Here is a 22,492-nt window from a genome sequence, read left to right as displayed (position 1 = left end):
TCACAGATGAGGAGGTGAAGGCACAGGGAGGTCAGTCCGTGTAGTTCGTAAGGGGTGAAGCCACGACTCAAACAAGGCACTTCAGGCCCCTAGTCCATGCTCTTAACCACTCTGCACTAATGCCTCTCAAAAAGAGCATAGAAGTGGGCAGGGTTAATTACAGTGGCTACTTGATTTTTACTTCAAGAACTGTGACGTATGAAGAAGTGAAAAACAAGTTTCAAGATACCAAGATACGTCACAAAGGAAACCCAGTGGCTAGCTACATTTGCCTTAGAGAGGAATCCAGGACTTGGAAGTTTGTTTAAACTAACAAACATAGAAATGGATTTTTTAAAACAGTCTGCCTGAAGTTGGTCAAATATTTTAAAAGTAGTCAAGTTTAGTTTATGATCCTGGGGATGTTAATGTTCCCTAGCCGGTCTAAGCCTGTTTTTTCAGTATGCTGCCATAGGGAGGACGGCACCAACCTCACAGACTCATGAGAAGCACAGGAGTACGGATAAAGGGCTTAAGACTTGCTCAGAGATTATTAGCTCTAATTCTAAAATTCCTCTGTACTTCCAGGCAGTACTTAGCACAATATGTTTAAGTACCTGGTGACTAATAGTAATGCTCAAAACTTTTAAAAAGTATCCGTCTACCTTATGCTAAGTGTAAAATTCTACTTTGATATTCAAATGCATGAATCATGACAATAATAGACTTTCTTAAAAGTAACATTTAAAGGAATGGTATATAAACCTTTGGTTAATCTCAATAACAGGTAGTCATGAATACATCAATATTTTTCTGCCCTTTTTGTAGCCTTACTGGAAATGACAGTAAAATATTCAGAAATAAAGCTAAGCCATGATAAATAGAAAGTCAAATGCCAAACTAAATTTATTTTGCTAAAGAGAAACTGTTGAACTATAAGAAAAATAAGTGCAGTCTAGATTTTGTGCATATGTGGGGAAAAAACCCTGAGATTACCAATTGTGTACCACAATCCTCTTCTGGAGATACCGAGAACAACGGTACCGATACAACTTGAACAGTGGATTAATTTACAGTTTAAACTTGATCTAAATATTGCCCTTGAATATTTGCTTTATATTGAGAGAACAAATTCTGACAACTTAGGGAACTAAAGAAGCTAAATGTTGACTTAAAACAGTTAAAGCTCCGAACAGCTTCGTTTAAATAGTTTCTATCATTTTACTGCTTAAGTTCAGCTTTTCAGCAACTTAAGGGTAATGCAGGTTTTTAAAAATTTCAAAGGTTCATTACGTTTCTATTAATAAGGACAAGACAAAACGGGTTTACCGAAAACAGTCAACCTCCCTTTGTCCTCCAGCTTTACATTTCTTTAACAGAGAGTAGACAAGATCAAATAACTAGACAGTAAAACACTGACCTTTTAAAAAGAATGGTACAATTACATCTTTGAACCTGTGAGAATTATAATTCAAAGCAAGTTTGGCCTGTAAACCTGTGATGCTTTTTTACCACTGACGCCATGTGACTATTTTTTCATAAAGAAAAAAATGGCACTAAAAATATATATTTTTCCTTGACACCTTCGGCAAATTTTGGTGAGCAGACAGAATATACTCTGAGACTCCAAACATGTAAACAATTTACCCTATGTTATGAAAGAGCAAAATCCCGTGATAGCAATATAACAAAGTGTAGCTTCTCCCAAAAAAGAGGTTAAGGATGAAGATGTGAAGTGCTGCTTTCTTAAAGTCAGCTCAGCTTTACCCAAGCTTACTGTAGGTCATTAAAGCCTCGGGCAGGGACCTCTGGCAGAACTTAATTAAGAATACCAAGATTTAGACTTATCTGCTGCATTCGCCTTCATGTTGGACACCGTGATTAGAAGTCCCAGGATCAGAAAGAGATGAAAATATAGTTTTTCTGGACTGAGGTTTCACTACATAGGAAAAAACAAAAACAACAAAAAAACCCCAAACAATGAATATATTCCATTTCAGTCTTCATAGTTCAAGTAATAAATGGTCATAATTCAGACACACACTTTGGCCAAGCCAAGTTTAGCTTTATCACATTAAAAAAATTCATGTATAAAATAAGTATCAGTTCAAAATATAGATCACTTCTTAAAAAGGGCCTGCAGGCCCTTTATTTATTATAAAAATAATTAAATTTGGTGGAAAGGAAATGTTAAAATTACCTGAAAATTCAGAAAATGTAATGTTAATTATAGCGAGGAACATTATCGTTACATACAGCCGCTCTCAGGGGGCATCTCGTTTTACTGTGGAGGCCAGAGCTACTCAGCATGGACCGCCTACTTCATGTTATCAAGTGCTGCATCCCCCCTGCCTGGCACTCCAAAAAACCACCCTGGTCCCAACCGCCCCATCCTTTCAAAGAAGCATAACAGCTAGCCATTCTAGAATTTTAGGGAGAACATTTTGGGTATTTTTCTTCTACAGGATTAAAAAATATTTTAGAATTACTGGTTCAGACATCCACCGCTCCTAGTGGTCTAGATTGCTTCAAAATATTAAATCAAGCTGTAATTAAACTTTTTTACATTTAATTTTAGACCTTAAATTTCTATATCATTAAGACCTCAATGTTTTAATGAAAGTAGAAAATAGAGTATAATTCAGTATCACCTATTTGTCTCAAATACAAGTACAATGAGTAGTAAGTAGGTAAACAGGAATGACAATAACAAAAATAGAACTTGTGTATTTGTCCAATAAGAATTAACTCTATTTCTCTAAATTCAAGGTGTATGGCAAGTCGAATATTTGATCTTAGTGACTATTACATCATTAGTTTAACACTTAAACACTGAAGGAGGCAGTTCTCTATTCACACAGACTTCTTTCTACACAGATCTGTAAACAGTCTGAATATGTATATTTCAAATTAGTCTATGTGACCCTGTGTTCCTCTCTTCAGAAGCATCAGTAATGCATTTGGCCAATAGTCTGAAACACGAATTGTAAATTAACATAGTGTATAATCTTGATAATATGAAAAGAGTCCCAAATACTTATTTTTTAAAAATGGTAACATTAGGAAAAAAACTATAATCATCATCAGTTCTATTTCCTGAAAATTCAGTTGAGGTAACCTCTGCAAGTCACAGCTCCACATTTGCACACAGTTCTGGCCCTCTTTTTGGCTGGGCTGTGGTCAACAGAATCTGAAGATATATCTCCAGAACCTGAATACGTAGAAAAAGAAATACAGAAGAGTTAAGACAATTCATAATGAGTTTCAAATTTTCTTTCAGTTGTAAATTGACAGAATCTTTACAAACTGTCTTGAAAGGATGCTGTGGGCTAGTGAGAGGTAAAGTGTATGTTATTAGTCCATATTTATGAGAATGGATTTGTGAAATGATGAAACTTACTAGTAAAATCCAGTATACACGCATTCATTTCATAAATTGCTTAAGAGCCATAAAGCAAGGTCAAGTAGTAACAATACGTAAAGGGCATCATACTTAGAAAAACAAAGAAAAGAAAACACATGTTGTCACAGTAAAGCAAACAGAATTAAATGTTCTCTTTAAAAGCCAGATTCAGTTAGGAATGGAATAAGCTCATATGTGATTTAAATCATATTTTCAATCTTACGAATATACATCTTTCAGTAAATATTCAGAAATGTAGGCTTAAAATTTTTTAAATACAAGTAATATTGAGAAAAGATGTTATAATAAATAAGCTTCTGTATGGAAGTTCTGAAAAAAGCAGGCAGCAACATGCTATAGAAGAAAGAGCATTACTCAGCCCAAGATCAGGCAGACCTGGATTCTAGTATTAGCTCTGTCAGATTAGCTTTGTGCCCTCAGCAAAAAGACAAACTCTTACAGCCTCATTTTTTAAAACCTTAACATGAGTTTGGTTCAGATACTCTAAGGTCTTCTCCTATTCTGATTAGATTCTTCACACTGAAACTCCACCAAAGAAACTGTATTTGAAAATCATACCTTTCATTTGATAATCAAAAGTGAGCTCTTCTCCAGCATTTATAGTTCTCGTGGAAAATAATGCTATTCGGGGAAGACGGGTGTCGAGGTTATCAATGAAAACGTTGAACACCTGAAGATTCGGGTCACACTAAAAAGGAACATGAGAACCCACTGAAGTGAAATGGACATGAACGAGCTCTGCTACATGCTATATAAAATCTTTAATTTCCCAAAGTATTAGTTTTAAGTTCTGCTAGAAATTAACGTGCTTATTGCTTAGAGGGCTTTGAGGCATGCACATTTTAAAATACTGTGTTCCCTTACAGAAAATGTCAGACATACATAGAACTAGAGAAAATAATACAGTAAGTCCACATAGATCCACTATGCAACTTCAAAGCTTATTAACATTTTTGCCAATCTTGTTTCATCTAGTCCCAACTTCTTAATTGTTTTGGGGGAATTTTAATGCAAATGTTAGATAACATTATCATTTCACCTGTAAATATTTTAGTAAGGTATATATATATATTTTTTGTTGTTGTTGTTTTTTGCTTGTTTCTGAAATTTTTAATTTAATATTTTTGGAGCATGTTTCACAGCCGGTAACTAAAACCACAGAAGGTGCAACTGCAGATAAGGAGGGACTACTGTATCAAAAGTTTATTGAAGAGCCTAGAAAGATTCAAAAAATGCCCAAGTAGAACATCTAGACATAGAAATAGAATTATTGAAATTAAAAGTAAAACATGCTCTAGTAAGGCATATTTAAAGAACTTGAGTAACTTTTAAAAAAATCAAATCAGCATTGTAGAGCTCAAATTTCATGTTGCATGGGGTTTCATTTCTTAAACTTCTGTTTGGAATTGCTCAGCATTTCGAGAACTCGGCACTACATTCTAGCATATGCAAGAAAGATCTGGTGAATCATACTGAGAAATCAAAGTAACTATTTAATTGTCCTTGAATAGAATACATCTATTTGGAGAGTATCTCAATTTTATCGTTAAGAAAAAATTCAACATGTAAGTAAACCAGGAAACAAAGGAGTCAGAAGGTCCCTGACATTTCGTTACTAATCATAAACTAGTTTTTTGGTATAAAATCCATCAAAAGATTAACATGGTCTACCTCCTTATATGATCAGCTATAGAACTTATGCTCCAAGAAACATTTTCCTTGTAATCTATGCAATGGAGATAATGTCATCTCATCTATAGAATAATGTCAGTCTCACAAGCCTAATACTATGTTATCCATCTAGCACTTAGGAGGTGTCCAGTAACTCCTAACCTCCCTTACTTTTGGAAATAGTTTTTATAGAGTATAAGATTCTGGAGTTAAGGGTCCAAGTGTATTCTAAGTTCTTTTCAAACAAGAATTAAGAATACTAATTCATAGTTTAGAAAAGTAGCCCTAAATACTTCCTCTAGAAATTCTTAAATTTTATAAAAATGTTAACATGTTTACATTTTAAGAGAACACGGCAAATCCACCCTTCTTTAGTTGTGTATCCTAAATTTAGCTGTGTTTACTTCTGTAACCCATATAGTTATGTGTTAATTCTTAAACTTTTTACCTCTTAACTCCTCTGCTCATTAATTTCCTCCTCTATACGAGGTCAATACCTATCTGATAAAGTTGTTGGAAAGTGTAAATGAAGTAACATATGTAAAGAGTCCTGCAAAATGGATGTTATTTGGTAGGCACCTCGATGAATTTTCCTAAAACAGCAATAATACCAGGAATTAACAGAAGAGGCCCTTGTATTAAAATACTTTGGAGATAATAAAAGAGTATATAATTTAAAGATAATTATTCCTCAAGTATGGAAAATCTTTTAAAACAGTACTAATTAGTCCTGTCTATACTTTCTCTCTTACACTGTGATTCACAAAATGAGACACATTTCCATATCGAGCTGCATCCACTGTGAATTCATCAGATTCATAGTCCAGATCAAAGAGATATGTGATTCCTTTGTTGTCATATAACTGCCCCCGTCTTTCAGCTTCTTCACTTGTGATAACCTAAAAAGAAAAAACTATAGTATATTATATAGCTATTGCTGAAGAAACACCCATCCATAAATCTATTAGTTAACATATTAATGCCTTCAGGTGCATAAAAAGAAGTAAAAGTGCCATCAAAGTAAACATTCACATAAACTAAAAGAGCTAGATGAACAGAGGAGGGCAATCAGAGAGGAGAACGGGTGGCGCAAACGAAGTATGACTGTTCAAATGAGAGTGAGGACAACCCAACAATCAGCAAGCGGAAACAGTACCCACCTTCGATTCTCATTTATTTGATATGTTCAAAAAAGCTACACAACTACAGCTCTGTGTAAGACATAACAGAGTGTAAAGGACTAAATTTAGAAGTAGGTATGCTCTAAATAGGCTCTGAAGGCATATTTTTCCTATAACGAATCTGTGTACAGTTACAAATGGAAATTTACAAATACAGGAGAGAAGGTACATTAAATTTGCGGTCAACTGTTTGGAAAGTTTAGTTTTGTAGAATACGTGGTTTTCATGAAATTCTGTAGCTCACAACCATCATCTATACAGTTCTGCTCTGAAGAACACAGCCTGACCACACGCTCAGCTCAAGAAACCAAAAATGGCTCAAGTGATTCATGGTGTCAACCAAATTTAGCTGCCACATTCAGTAAACCAAAAGAAGAGAACAATTTGATTATACAAGGTCTAGTATTCTGAATAGTGATTTATAATAATCTGCCATTATCTAAAAATTTCAGGATCAAAATAGGGATGCAGTTTAACCTCAGAATTCTGGATGAATACAGATAATTAAAGGGGATCTAATTCCAAACAACTTTTAAAATACCTGGTTTGACAACCCCAGACATGCAGTCACACTCATTGTTCTAGCCACAGCTTAGCCCACCACTCAGTTTGAGGAAGTGTGGTGTACAGGTGAAGTGCAGCGATTCTGCAGCCTTGGTTTTGAACCTCGGCTCTTCTTTACTAACTAAGTGACCTTGGGCGAGCTGCTTAATTTTTCTGTGCCTCAGTTTCCTGCTGTACAATAATGGAGGAAATACTACCACCTCACAGAGTTGTTGAGAGAATTTAGTAAGAGTTGAAACGCAAGGTGCTTAGAATAGTATGCCTAAAATAGTATGTGGTAAACACTATTTTTTGTATATAAGCATTATAGGTATGAAAATAAATGTGCTCAGTAGTTGGTATTTTAGAGAATGGTCTTTGTAGCTGAGTTACAGATGCAAAGAGTTTGGATTTTTCTTATCGGTGGCTGCAATAAATGTTTTTTTTTTTTTTTTTTTTTTTTTTTGCGGTACGCGGGCCTCTCACTGCTGTGGCCTCTCCCGTTGCGGAGCACAGGCTCCGGACGCGCAGGCTCAGCGGCCATGGCTCACGGGCCCAGCCGCTCCGCGGCATGTGGGATTTTCCCGGACCGGGGCACGAACCCAAGTCCCCTGCATCGGCAGGCGGACTCTCAACCACTGCGCCACCAGGGAAGCCCAATAAATGTTTTTATGTGTACTTTACAATACTTGCTCATAAAACATTCATGTACTCTACAGTATCATTCATGCTGATGCAAAATTGAGTTTTGCCAACTACACTTAATCATATTTGGTCAAATGGGTGAAGTAAATTACAATTTAAAAGTTTCTAAGTCAGGATGTATTTAGATCTGATATTCTTCTTAGGACTTTTGTGTAAAAATACTGGTCATATTTTCAAAGTTGCAAATGCCAGTTTCAATGACTATGAGCGGGTGTTTGTTGAAAGGCGACTCTACTTCATTTGGCACTGCGTATAATTTTTTTGGTTCACATTCAAGTTTGTATTTCTCATGATGCCAGTGAACCCTTCCCTCAAACCTGAAGTCTGTACATATCTGCAAACGGTAACAGCAAAACGTACCAAGCGTGTTTGTTACTGAGGTAAAAGGCGGCGCCTCAAGAGCACGAGCCTCCCGCACACTGTGCGCTATGAGAGAAGCGAGCGTACCTCTCCGACATACTCCATGACAAAGCTCCTTCTCCTAATCTTCACGAGGGTCTTTACGCCCCAGCCACAGCCATTGCTGGTCCGAAAGATGCAAAGTGAATACTGCGTGCCTTTTTGGACAATCCTGTTGGGACAATCGGGTCCACACTGACACCTTGAGTTGCATTCGTAAATGGGGGTGCCAGGTGGGATTTTAATTTGCTGATTTTTATTATAAGCCAAAAGAACTCCAGCTTCAGCAGGACAACATTTCTCAAAGAAGCAATCTGTGCATGAACAACCAAAGGTGGCTTCATTCACTAAGCTGATTCCAGGAGCTGGTTTGTATTCATTAATGTAGTAGAAGTCTGAAGGGGGGCCCTCTAAGTCCACAGTATTTTCAACAAAAATCATTCCTTTGTGATTCTTCCTTCTGTTGAGTTCATCCTGCCATCTCTGCAGAGCTATCCTTTGTTTAGCCTTCTTTACAATGTATTCAGCAATGGCAGGTTTCAAAGCTCTGTGATTTTCTTTTAGAGTTATTGCTTTGCCTTTCTTTACCTGAGATAAATAATTATGCTTGTCATTAGAGAACTGCTGAAGCAGTAATGGGCACTTGAGATTTTGCAAAGGTTCCCAAGTATTTGTAGAATCTGGCCATCCTTTCCATTTTACAAGATAATATTCCATATCCTTAAAATATAAAAGAAAATGCAAATCAGATTATGACAGACCCAATTACTGAAAAGAATTTAATATCTTAAAGAGTAAGGTATTATCATTTTTCTTAATAAAGTTCAGAATACACAGTCACAAGTTACTAGCAGATGAAATACAAATCATAAAAATAAAACTATTTTTCTTTATATTACATAAACTATGCATAGAATTTAGATGTGGCATGACGTTTGACCAGAGACAAAAGAGTCGCACCTGGAGAAAGATAAAAGTACTGAAAGTCATGAATATGTTACCAAACAGTGATCAAGTGACACAAAATATATTGATCTTGATCATGGAAATAAGTTGTCCCAAAATGAATAATTTATGACCCAGCTCAGTGGCTTGCTTGGCCAGCACAGATGTAGGCATCCTCTAAGGTCCGTAATTTCATATTTTACACTGGCTGTGAGGGAAGTTCTTTTTCTCAATGTCCTGGGCACACATCCCCTAGATTTTCTAGAGTGAACTGTTCCATACAGTCATTCCTGGCTGCATGTGGCTATGGAGCACAGGAAATGTGGCTAGTCTGAATTGAGATGTGCTCTAAGTGTAATACACACTGCACTTCAACAACTCAGCACAAAAAAATAACGCACAATATTTGTTAATTTTTAAAAAATATTTCTTAATGTGTAAATATCGATTACACGTTGAAATAATATTTGGGGTTAAATTAAATATATTACTCAAAGCAATTTCACCTGTTTCTTTCCATTTTGTTTAACGTGGTTACAAGGAAATTTAAAATCATAGTCGTCCTTCGGTATTCACCAGAGGATTGGTTCCAGGACCCCTCTCGGAACCCAAAATCCACGGATGCTCAAGTCTCATATGTAAAAATGGCACAGCATTTGCATATAACCTACTCATATACTTTAAATCATCTCTAGATTACTTACAATATCTAATATAATGTGAATGCTATATAAATCGTTGCCAACACATGGCAAATTCAAGTTCTGCTTTGGAACTTTCTGGAATGTTTTTCTTTTGCAAGTATTTTCGATCCGGGGTTAGTTGAATCCTGGGATGCAGAACCAGAGGACACATAGGGCCGACTGTATACATATGTAGCTTGTACTATATTTCTATTGAACAGCACAATTCCAGAGAGTTCTTACCTTAGACTCACCCGCGGCTGGATTAGGTGGCAGGCCCTCAAGGCACCAAAGATCAAATACTTTGACTTATCCCTCAGACTGCTGCTGGCCACCATGGTACCTGAAATCTTGCCTTCCCACCCCAGTGACTGGCTACGTTTTCTTCCCTTAAAGCCAGGCAATGCTATGTTAAGTTTCTCTTAAAAAAGGTAGTCTAGTGTACGTAAGAAAAAAATTTTTCAAGCAGTCTCTCAATTTTGTCTTTGTTCTCTGGAATAGTGAACATATATCCACGAGTGCTAGGGTAAAAGGCCTTCTGAAATATGAAAGTGATTAAACTGCATTCTACGGTTTTTAGTTATTTTAATTCATAGATATTGATAAAAACTTAACTGGGATACATTTGCTTTTTCCTGAAATTTTTAATAAAGGTTTTATTATAAAGTAAGGATGTTTTACTACTCAGTTTATTAACGCCAAGTGGCCTGGCAGGTCTAGGCAATGTGGTATAAGCCGCACTGTGGAGGCACCACTGGGGGAGGGGCACTGAGGCAGCTTTGCAGGAGGTCACCTGCCGAGTGAGAGGGCTTATCTTCATCTCGAGGTTTTATTATATTCTACCCGATAAGCAGTAATGCTTGTTAATTAAAAGACCTTTGCTTCTTTGTGAAAACGGTCAAAATATGTTTTGTTAAAAAAAGTGGCTCAATTATGGTGTGCGCATATGCACAAAAACTGTACTTCTATGAAAATATATACTATGATTCCAGGAAAAAAAAAAGCCTAGACATATACTGAAGTGTCAGTCATACTGGCTCACTAAAACGTAACATGGATTTCTCCCTCCTGAGGTGACTACTACAATTCGGGATTGCTGTTGGCAGATATATGCTCAATAATAATGAGATCCACTTGGCAGTATCTAACATTACCGATTCCCCTTAATTATGAAAGTTAAAAATGTTTCTGATTCCAAAATAAAGCAATGCAACCCTGGTCCTCTTTTTTTTTTTTTCTCCTGCTGTAGTTTTTCCTACCATAGCCCTGGGTTATACCAAAGTTACCAGCAAACAATGAAAGAAACAGAAATGGTGGCTTCAAGTCAGATGATTAAGCTAAATTATCATTCAGCAAAACTAAAAACACTATGCCACTGTAGTCAACTTCCAAAATAATGTTTTATGATGAGTCGCTTGCAAGTTTTGTATGTTAATCACATGGTACCTACCTAATTTACGGATGGTAAAGATGCTTCAAAAACCTGAGTGCTACAGAAATATTAGTAACGTTTTATTTCTACTTTGTAGACTCCTTTTATTTTATAAGCCTTGTTTTACTTTTAAAATCAAAAAAAGATCTTTCCATTTTGAAAAATAAGATAATTTTATACAGAAAAATCAGTTTGACTTAACAAATTCAATTACTTCAATACCCTAAAATTTCAAATAAAAGTCAAAAATTTCTTAAGTCTCATAGGATATCAGTATCTTATTCAGATATGCAATCAACTCTTGATTACCTATAGAAATGGAGTGGAGTCATAAAAATGGTCTGCTAATCATTCCTGTATAATTTGGAATGCATCTTATTAATTTTTTTCTTCAAGACATTTTCCCCACTATGTTTAGCTTAGGTTAAATTCATTCAAATATTTTAGTATCTATTATGAGCATATGAAAGTTTGGTCACTAGAGGGTGTGATGAGATGCAAGGTAATACTAGCCTTTAGGAGCAAAATCTCGCTGGGAAAGGAAGGCAATAGTATGTAAAATAAGTAGCAGTGCAAGGTGGTACAATTTTAAATGCCAAAACAAATAAGACAATAGATACCACTAAAATACACAGAGGGAAATCAATATAGGTCAATGAGAAAAAGGTACAGAGGAAGTAGAACAAACTACACTGTGAAAGATTGATAGCATTTGTTGGGTAGGGCACAGGGCAGGCAGGATGAAAAACACAAGCAGAAGCCTGGAGCTAAGATTTGCGTGAAGTATCCAGAAAACAGTGAAGAGATGGACTTAGCCAGCTTTACAGTTTAGAACACTGAAGCGAGAGAGAGAACGGTAACGGCAAGGCAAGAGCAAATTCCGGACAGCTCTGAACACCTGACTTTATCGTAGGCCAATGGTTTTTACAATTCTTAGAAACCATGGTGTTTCTGTGGGGAGCTTCATTCCATGTAAATACATTTAATTCCATCTTGTCTACTAGGAACTGCACTTACACAATGCAAACACTCAGGGCTCTGTCTTTGGCCCCTTTTCACACTAAACAAGGGTTCATCTCTTTTGAGAATCTGAAGAAAGCTACAGACCTTCCCCTATCAAAAGTCACATGTATGATACAATGGGTAAATTCAGGATATGTGGATTCCAGACTAAGAATTCTTGCTCCAAATGTTCTCTCTGGGCAACCTCTTCACTCCAATGGTTTTAACTGTATGCTGATTCTCCCAAAATTTTAGCTGCAACCCCATATAGTCAATAGCCTACTGGATGTCTGTCCCACAGGTTCTTAATCAATCTATCTACATGGAACTCGCCACTGTTGTTCCTGAATGGTTTCTCTCTGTATTCGCCATCAATGGCAGCCTTACCCCCATCTACCTAGTCACACAAGTCGCAAACCACGTCAATCTCATCTCTTCCTTCCTCTCAACCCAACCCATCACCAAGTTTCTCCACATGCTTCTTCTGGCCCACCTCTTTCGCCAGAATGCCCGTTCCTGCAAGCCTTCAGCTTTGCCTGGATTAGGACACTGATCTCCTACCGGTTTCCCTGCCACCAGACTGATAACACTCCACTCTGTCCTTCTCTACTAACGTGTAGTTTTCTTATAAAAACAAAACATCCACAGTGCCAGCCATTCTGTTATTTTCTTGCTTAAAAATTTTAATGGCTCGCCCACTGCCTAAAGAATTAAGCTCAAACTTCCTATTATAACAAAGATCATTCTTGACTGGGTCCCTGATGCCTCCCTGACTCAACGTTCCAATGTGGCCCCATTCACACACCACCCTCCAGCCACACTGAACTGCTGTTAGTAACTGAACATGCCAGGCCTTTTCATACTTTTCTGTTGCTTTGTTCACACAGTTATTTCTAATTAGAATGTCTTCTTCCATTTGCCTACTGAACACTTATTTCAGTCTCATCTTTTATATGCAGAAAAACCTACTCATCTTTAAAACTCAGCTCAAATGTCATCTCTCCCGTGAAGTCTTCCCTCCCTCTGATTACTGCCAACTCGTGTTCCCATTTCTAATCTAAACTATAAGCCATTTGTGGGGAAGGAAAGAATCTTATTCTTTGCAGCCCCAGAACCAAGCACAATTCCCTACTATATCCTAGGCTTTGACTAAATGTTTCTGAATGTATAACGAAAAATACAACTACCAACACGTATGCAATATAAAAATCACAACAGTAACGATATGAATCCTTAAAAGAAATACAGGCTGCTCAACTTAACCTGGAGATAGCAATTCATGGTTTTTCAATATTTGTTCTGTCATCTGCTGTCTGTAGCCAGTAAGTGGTAGCTAGCACAAACACTTTGAAATACATATATATATGGGGGCACAAAAAAGAACAACAACAAAAATCTGCCTTCCCATTAGCTATTTTTCCCCTGCAAGTTTTGAAGTAATCACAGTATTCACTATTAGTGGTAGAACAGCCTTAATCTGATTATGAAAATCCCAGTGTTCCATGAGAACACAGTTCGAGAACTATTACAGTCAATGGAAAGTCACTAGATTTCCATACCAGTAACTGACAGAGGGTAGGAGTTTGGGGGCCTGGGTTAGAGGCCCAAGGCTGACACAAATGAACAACATGACCTTGGAGAAGTCCCTCTTGGAGCTCTGCTTTCCTGGTCTCTAAAATTCAGGTTTTAGTCTAATGATTTCTGTTATGCCAGTTCTTAACAAATCACTCTTAAGTGCAATCAGTCTTTTAGGAGTATGACTCTATTGTTAAATGTGGCTATTTTGTTAGTATGTGGTAGTACGTGTTAGTATGTGGTAGTATGTGGCCGTGCAGTATAGTGGTAGTCCTAGAGACACAGAATGATCTGGATACTTTAAGAAATCAAAGCTTTGGGTAGTATTTCTTTAATATTTGATTCCTAAGGGAGAAGCCCCACTGATGTGCATGGGTGTTCTTCACTGATGAGATGAGGATGTTAATAAAGAGAACCCAGTTTTGTCAGAAATTTTTCTGTATGAAGGGGTGACATGGCAAGAACACGGCACAGGAAACTCACACAGCAGTGAGACTACCACAGTTTACATCCTTTGAGTTCCACTGGACCTGACATGAGCTCATCACGGTAACCACCTGCTTGTTCCCCCAGCTAGCATTCTTTCCACTTCCCGAACTGGCTATTTCAGACCTCCTCCACTTCCCTCAGGAGTCCCTATCCCACCGCCTCCCCCGTTATTTTTAGTAGCACGTGACCCTAGCGTGGAGCTAGACAAGAAGGGGACCACAGATACAACAGGAGAGAGGCCCTTCCTCCGTCAATTACCCCCATCTCCTGTCCCTTCAGTCTCTTGCTCTCTCCTGATCCTCTCTAGCATCTGAATCTCCCTTATTTTTTTTTTTTTTTTGGTGGTACGCGGGCCTCTCACTGTTGTGGCCTCTCCCGTTGCGGAGCACAGGCTCCGGACGCGCAGGCTCAGCGGCCATGGCTCACGGGCCCAGCCGCTCCGCGGCATGTGGGATCTTCCCGGACCGGGGCACGAACCCGTGTCCCCTGCATCGGCAGGCGGACTCTCAACCACTGCGCCACCAGGGAAGCCCTCCCTTATTTTTTAAAGGCAAAATTAAACTAAATCTCCTTTGAGATATAAATGCTTGAATAAGTAAGGGATCTTGAAAAGATATGATAAATTACTAAAAGGTCAGAGATCGGAGACTAAGGTATAGTCTCAGTATAAGATGCTTTATAACATGCAATTTTTAAAATCATATTATCTACTCGGATTTTTTTTTAAATTAAAAATTATAAACACCCTTAGACCCTACATAGCCCTTCTTCAAAGCTAGAGTTCTGGAAAGAGTCACCCATACCACTTGACCCTACTTTCTCACCTCCAACTAATTCTTTAATTCATTCTATTTCGGCTTCTTCTATCCATACCACAGAAATGCTCTAAGGGTGTCAATGACCCGTCCATTGCTCAATCCAGAGGGAGCTTTATACTTCTTTGACCCACTGGGTATGACTCTATTTTACTGACATTATCTCCTCCTCAGGCTGCCGTGTTTACTCTTCTGATTTTCTTCCTACCTTTCCCGCCAGTTTTTCTCCGTTGCTTTGACAGTTCTTCCTGGGAGTACCACTTACTGTTCCTCAGTCCTGGCTCTTCACCCATTTTCTTTACTTGGATCACTGCAATGGCCTCTTACCCTTTCAATCCACTCACGGCACAACAGCCAGAGTGATATTTTCAACACTCCTCTCTCCCCAGGTCACTCCCCTGCTCAAAACTACAAAATATTTCCCTATTGCCCTTAAGATTAAGTCCAAAATTCCTTTCTTGGCCTACAAGAAAATGCACTTTCTGGGGCCTGCCCCATCCTTCCAGCCTCATTTCAATCCCTCTATGTTCCACTCACACTGCAAATTCCTTGAAGGAGTCAGGCTCTCTTCTGACTCAATACCCTCCCCCATTATCTTTTCACCCTTTAGTACTAAGTTTAAACATCAGTCCTTACGGACACCTGCCTACTCTCTCCAGGATGAGCTAGAGCCTTCTGTTACATTAGCCTTACCCCAACTATAATTAAGTCCTTCGTACAATGATATTTAAGGTTTTTCTACTCTCACTGAAAGATAGACCCCATGATATCAGGGACCACGCCTCTGTGTCATTCTCTGCTGAGATTGCTAGTGCCCAGTGCGTGACATGGTAGATGGTAGAAGACTGGAGAAATATCTGCAGAGTTAATGAAGGCGTAACTGTACCCAGTCCTGGGGCTTCAATCCCCATCTTCTTGCCAATCGCTTCAAGAGCAATGCTTCCACTTAGTTCTCACTCTTGATTTGGAGCCACATTTCCAACTATCTACTGGTCGTCTTACACTTAAATGCTCTCAACCTTCTTCTCCAACTTCAATCTAGTCTTCCTATCCTAATCCTCCTTAAGCCTCATCTTCCTATATTCCTGGGTCTTGGTGAACAGTATTACTCTCCACGCCATGGCAAGCTTTCCTAGATGTGGATCCCTCACTGCTGGATCCCCAGCCAACCCCCTGACCACTAAGCCACAGACTTAAATTTTACATCCGCTATAATTCAAAATATCACCAACTTATCTTTATCTTTATTGTTACTACTTTAGTTCAAGCACCATCTCTTCTTGCCCAGATTACTGCAACAGCCTTTCAGAATGTGTAAGTTATACATATGTCATTCCCCTTCCTGCCAATCCACGTTCCTCACTGCAGAGAGAAAACTCTCTGAATTGCACATCTGATAGCGTCACTCTTTTCAGAACCGTTCAGGTGACTACCCACTGCTGCAGGACGGCTGGAGTTCCTCTACTCGTCTCTCACTGTCTCCCACTTCCAGATCCTACCACCCCATTCTCTATGTTAAAGCCTTAAGGAAAGACTCTACTCATCTTATCAGGCCCCAGCTGGATATTATCTTTTCTGGGAAGCCTTCTCTGACCAGCCCAGGCATACCTCTCACAGATCACATCATGATGTCTGCCCTAACACTTATTATACTATTGCATTGGGTGATTTACTTGTCAATCTTTTTCACTGGGCTGTGAGTTCCTTAAGGTTAGGGACAGTTTCTCATGAACCTTTATTTTCCCACTGCCTAATGTAGTACCTGACACACAGAAGAAACTCAAATGTTTACTGAGTGAGACAACAGAAAGGTGAAACCAGAGATATCAGGCAATAAATTGCTGCTATAATTTAAGCGTGACGCTATGGAGGTCTAGTCTAACAGTGACGGTGAGGACTGGAGAAATCACTGACGCAACACCCAATTCAATTCATCAACCATGAACTAAATATCCATTACGTACTAGGGGCTATAGTAAGACACAGTCCTGGCCCTCAAATTGTTGCCAGTTCAGCAGGTATGAAACAAAGCTACAAAATGTGAACAGCTCTAGAATAATGACAAGAACAGTGCTTTATAAGTCCTGAATATAAAGCAATTAATTTTGCTAGAGGTGGGGAAGGGAAGAAGGCTCTATGGTTGGTGGTAACCTTTCAGTTGAACTTTGCAGGCCATGCAGATTTTGCAAGGAGAGAAGGGAAACAATATTTCAAAGAGGGAAGTGGATGAGAAAAGCAAAAGGGCACAAAGGTGCATGATGTGTTCAGATATTGGAATATAAGCTATGTTTGTTTTTTAGCTAGATTCTCAATGCTTAGAAGAGTGCTCAGCTCTTAGTAGATACTCAGTAAACCTTAGCTACATGGAAGAATTTACAAGTATATCAATGCGTAAGGAAGTAGGAAATGTTACAAGAGAACATACAAGTAGGATATGTTACAAGTAGGGTATGTTACAAGCTGGAAAGGGGGCTGGTGGCCAGATGATAACAGCCTTAGTCCAAAGGGTCTCAGCTTAGACTGGCAGACACCAGGGAGCCATTTAAAGGGCTAAAGGAAGGTCCTAATGCAATCAGAGCTGTGTTTCAGAAACAACTGTAATGGCTTTGAAGAATATGGTACTGAGACAGTGTCTTTCATGAGCTAAATGGAGGGGAACACAGAACAAAAGGATAGGGTGTTAAGATCTTTCACCTGCCCTGAACATGAGAGACAGACAGACAGAAAGACAGAAAAGGTAGAGGTACGTTCAAGTAATACTGGCTTACAGATTCAGTTATCTGTGCTAGGCAGGATAAGAATGAGGAATAGGGATCCCCTGGTGGCACAGTGGTTGAGAGTCCGCCTGCCGATGCAGGAGACACGGGTTCGTGCCCCGGTCTGGGAAGATCCCACATGCCGCGGAGCGGCTGGGCCCGTGAGCCATGGCCGCTGAACCTGTGCTCCGCAGCAGGAGAGGCCACAACAGTGAGAGGCCCGCGTACCGCAAAAAAAAAAAAAAAAAAAAAAAAAGAAGTGAGGAATATAAGTGGGTTGTAGGAGGACATAAGTGTGCAAAGCGTGCTTATTCCAAAGCAAGGAACCAAAAGGAGAAGGATGAAGGAGAAACTAGCAGCAAAAGTTACCCAAACTGAACTATAATACTCAGAATTCTGTAGCATAAGAAAGAAAACTGGCAGCTCCTTCAATGTAAGCACAGACTCCGTGGTAACTTACTCTGTCTGTCAAAGTATAACAGGAATGAACAGGAAAAGACAGAGAGGCAGAGACTACATAATATGATGACCTATTAGATTTAGAGGGTGGGGAGGAAGGAAGAATTAAAAAAGTATGAAATTATAAGGTTAGGTAACTGGGAGTATTATGATTCTGTCAAACTAGGTAGGGAACACTAGATCAGGACACAGATTTGAGGGAGGAAAATGGGTACAGTTTTGAATACGCCGAATGTGGTACCTGTAGGGTGTCCAGCTTAAAATGAAGCTCAGAAAGAAGTCAATGCCTCACGAAGATCTGAGGGTCATGAGCCAAATAGACAGAAGTAGAAACCACTGGGAAAGAGGTCGTCTGCAGAGCAGCTTCGAGGTGAGAAGGGGGCCAAGGACAGAGCCTTGGAGACTATGTATTAACACTTGAGAAGGACAGGGAAGAGACTGTAAAGGAGATTCAGAAAGAACAGTAAGAAAAACTGGTGGCGAAAAGAAGTGGAGATAGAGGTGAGTAACAATGATGAGAGTACACCCCTCTACGGCATGACCGCCGCAGGTCAGTCTCCGCTCACAGTAACCCCACGAGCCGGTGCTATAAAGATCGTCATCCCGTACGGGAAGCAGCGAAGGAGAGAACCTACGCAATGTGCTGAAGGTCACGCAACTAGTACATGGTAGAAGCAGAATGTGAACCAGAACCTAGGCAGTCTCTCCAAGACACGAGTTTCAGAGAAGAAAAGAGTAGCCAACAGTGTTAGGTGTTGCAAAGTGGCACAGTAAGATCTGAGGTCCTCGAGTTTGGCCTTGAGGAGGCCACTGACAGCCGTCAATCAGACAGAGAGGGTTAAAAAGTCAGTAACAAGTGGAAAGGCAAGCTACAGCAGAAATTTTTTGCAAACTGTGTATCTGATAAGGGACTATCTAGAATACACAAAGAACTGTTACAACTCAATATAAAAAGACAAACAGCCCAATTTAAGAAAACAGGTAAAGGATCTGAATAGACAGTTCTCCGGAGAAGATACACAAATGGCTACAAGCAGCAGTCCCCAACCTTTTTGGCACCAGGGACCGGTTTCGTGGAAGACAATGTTTCCATGGATTGGGGTGGGGGAGGCGGGGGGAGGATGGTTCAGGCGGTGACGTGAGCGACGGGGAGCGGCAGGTGAAGCCTCGCTCACTCCCCGGCCACTCACCTCCTGCTGTGAGGCCTGGTTCCTAACAGGCTGCGGACCGAGAGCTATAAGCACTTGAGAAGATGCTCAGCATCATTAGCCATCAGAGAAATGCAGATCAAAACCATGAGACACTCCATACCCACAAGGACAACTATAATCCAAAAGTCAGATAGTAGCAAGTATTGGTGAACATGTAGAAACTGAAACCCTCATACGCTGCTGGGGGGAATGTAAAATGGGGCGGTCACTTTGCAAAACAGTTTGACAGCTGCTCAAATGGTTAAACACAGAGGTACCATATAACCCAGCAATTCAACTCCTAGGTATATATCCAGGAGAAATGAAAACACGCCCACACAAAGGCTTGTACATGAATGTTCATAACAGCATTACTTATAATAGCCCCCAAACAGGAACAACCCAAATGTCCATCAAGCGATGAATGGATAAATTATATGTGATATATCCATACAATGGAATATTTGGCAATAAAAAAATGAAGTATTGATACGTGCTACAGCATGAATGGACCTTGAAAACATTATGTTAAATGCAGGAAGCCAATCATAAAGATCACATAAATATTGTACAATTCCATTTATATGAAATGTCCAAATAGGCAAATCTATTGAGACAGGGAGCCATTGAGATTCCAAATCTATTGAGATTAGTGGTCGCCTAGGGTTAGCGGGGAAAAGAGATGGGGAGGTTTGGGGGGTGATGGCTAAGCAGTATGGGGTTCTTTTTAGGGTAATGAAAATGTGCTACCATCTCCACAAAAAGTTTTAGAATAATTCTGAGAGGGTACAAAAACCTTAGAATTGTACAGTTTAAATTGGTGAATTGTAGGGTATGTGAATTATATGTCAATAAAGCCGTTTTTAAAAAGTTAATGGGAAATGAAGTAGAAGGAAAAGACAGGAAATGCTTGAGTGGGGATGGAAGACGTAAGAAAGATTTCGGAAGGTTAAGGAAGATCTGAATAGGTTTATTGATTAAGATAAAGCAGTGGAAAAACAGTGCTTGATACAAAAACGACATCAGAGAGCTTCCCTGGTGGCGCAGTGGTTGAGAGTCTGCCTGCCGATGCAGGGGACACAGGTTCGTGCCCCGGAGCGGCTGGGTCCGTGAGCCATGGCCGCTGAGCCTGCGCGTCCGGAGCCTGTGTTCCGCAACGGGAGAGGCCACAACAGTGAGAGGCCCGCGTACCGCAAAAAAAAAAGGACATCAGAGATTAAGCAAAGTCCTAAAGGGGATGGGTAGGAAGAAAAAAGAAAAATGGTGACACCTCTGAAAGAATGAACAAAGATACAGATAACTGGTGTGAAGGTAACTTGAAAGTTCATCCTTGAAGGATCCAGTGAGGCAGAAGTCTGCAGCTGAATATGAGAGGGGGAGGGATACAGTCAGAAGTCCAGAAAAGTAATAAAATTTGGGGAAACTGATGACAAAAATGGAAGGAGCAAGCAAAAGATAAAAAGCTTGTCAAGTAGAACTGAGCAGTGCAAGAATAGAAATAATATGTAACGGAACCAAGAAGTGTGATTATATGACACCTGTGGCTAGACTGGTCAGGCCAGGATTTATAAACTGAATTGGCAGATGACAGGGTTGTTTTGGGGTTGAAGGCTGCTGAGAGTGTAGGTGAAATGCTTCATCATAAAATCCCACTGAGTGGGGAAGTCAGTGACACCAAAAAGAAGATGGATGTTTCAAAGGAAGAATGGGATTTAATGACTGAATCCATATGGAGGATGAAAAAGAAGGAAAACAAAGAATTAAACAGGATTCCTGATTCATTCATCTGCAAGAATGGACAGATTAATTAATTGAAACAGAGTTCTTGTAGAGGAAGTAGACTACAGAAAGGTGAATTACTCAAAAATACATTGTAAGGTTTAGATTGAAAGAGCTTCTTGAAGAACAACCCTGTAGAGGAACAGAAACAAAGTGAGGCCCAGAGAAGTTAAATGACTTTACTGAAGTCATGAGGTTCTAGACGAAGCCTAGAAATGACTGTGAACTCCAGGCCATTTTATTGCACAACAGAACCTCACTGCTAGCAGGAGTTTGACAGGATGGCAGGAAATACAAACGGTGATGCTTCTTGAGGAGATTCAGTACCACTAAAATTGGCTTGAATTTCTAGGTTCATCTCAGGTGATAGTGGGGAAACATGATTCAGGAACAAAATGAATGACAGGAGAAGCCAATCTCAGATAAAACATTTGCTCTGGTAATCCACCTGGAGATAATCAAGAGTTGGATGTAGAATGATATTGATATAAGCACCTTGAAATATTCTAATATAAGAACATTTTATGCTTCAAAATCCTCTCAATGTTATTTGGCAAAACAGATGATAGGACACAACTTTATTATGGCCAAGAATTTTAACCATTAAGAAGAGTTCTGCTTACTTTTAAGGTTCTTTTTATGTCACAGAAATATGAAATACTGAATTGAAGTCTGATTAGGTCTCTTTTAAGGGTCTAGATATTTGCCTTACCTTTTCTACCTTGTAGTCACACAAGTATTCCACCTCATAATTGTTTAGATTCCTTTTGGTGATTCCAATCGATTTACATGTGAGCTTTTCTTTTCTACATAATTCCTGAAGAGTATCAAGTGAAACTAGGCAAGGCACACACCAAGCTACAATAAGAAAATAGAATTCTTTACTAGTGAAATAGCTACTCAATTAAAATAAAACAAAAAACCAAAAGAAAAAAAGGGGAAAACTCAAGACCCCTATATCCCCACCCTTCAAGTGGCAATTTTATAAGACTAAAAATTCATATGACAAGGAACCATATACACGTCTTTAAGAAAAAGTTAACCATTAAAGAACTCTCTTGGTAAATTGGTCTTCCTGGATTTTCTCATGGGTCTCTATCCTACATGTTTAACTGATGTCAATTTCTACTAGGCCCCCTGAACAAAATGTTTCATGTCTATAAGCTTGCATTAGATTATATATAGATGCAAAAGTCGAGATAATATTTTTGACTTTTTCATTGTATTCTACACAGAAATGCTCATTTAATAAAATGTAGATCTCAAGGACACGCTCATTATTGTTAGAAATACATCTTAAATATATTTTAAAATAATCTTACATTGTTAAAAAGTAACAATGTAAGATTCTTAGTTGAACAATAAGAACTGAAATCTAATTGAAATCTAATTCTATAGTTACATACTCATACATCACATGGCCTACTTTTCCCATTTTGGAAGGTTGCATAAAATTTTAACTCCG

The 22,492-nt window shown here is 39.0% G+C and overlaps 1 protein-coding gene across 2 annotated transcripts; it reads right to left on the bottom strand.

The window, feature by feature from the left end:
• Positions 1-1,654: 1,654 nt before the first annotated feature.
• SUV39H2 (SUV39H2 histone lysine methyltransferase) lies at positions 1,655-21,828 on the bottom strand. Of its 2 annotated transcripts, XM_060006293.2 has the most exons (6): positions 21,740-21,828; positions 7,951-8,622; positions 5,827-5,973; positions 3,962-4,091; positions 3,098-3,190; positions 1,655-1,918 (listed from the first exon to the last, which is right to left on the bottom strand). In XM_060006293.2, the coding sequence occupies exons 2-6, from the start codon at positions 8,617-8,619 to the stop codon at positions 1,824-1,826; spliced, it is 1,134 nt and encodes a 377-aa protein (XP_059862276.1). In that variant the 5' UTR covers positions 8,620-8,622; positions 21,740-21,828; the 3' UTR covers positions 1,655-1,823. The 2 variants fall into 2 exon arrangements, with proteins under 2 accessions (XP_059862276.1, XP_069396593.1); XM_069540492.1 differs by lacking the exon at positions 1,655-1,918 and having other exon boundaries at positions 2,909-3,190.
• Between the last annotated feature and the right edge of the window lie 664 nt (positions 21,829-22,492).

This window comes from Delphinus delphis, chromosome 2, assembly GCF_949987515.2.
Source record: "Delphinus delphis chromosome 2, mDelDel1.2, whole genome shotgun sequence".
Taxonomy (NCBI): domain Eukaryota; kingdom Metazoa; phylum Chordata; class Mammalia; order Artiodactyla; family Delphinidae; genus Delphinus; species Delphinus delphis.
The sequence above is the reverse complement of the archived record's forward strand: the minus strand, read 5'-3'. Positions and strand labels throughout refer to the sequence as shown.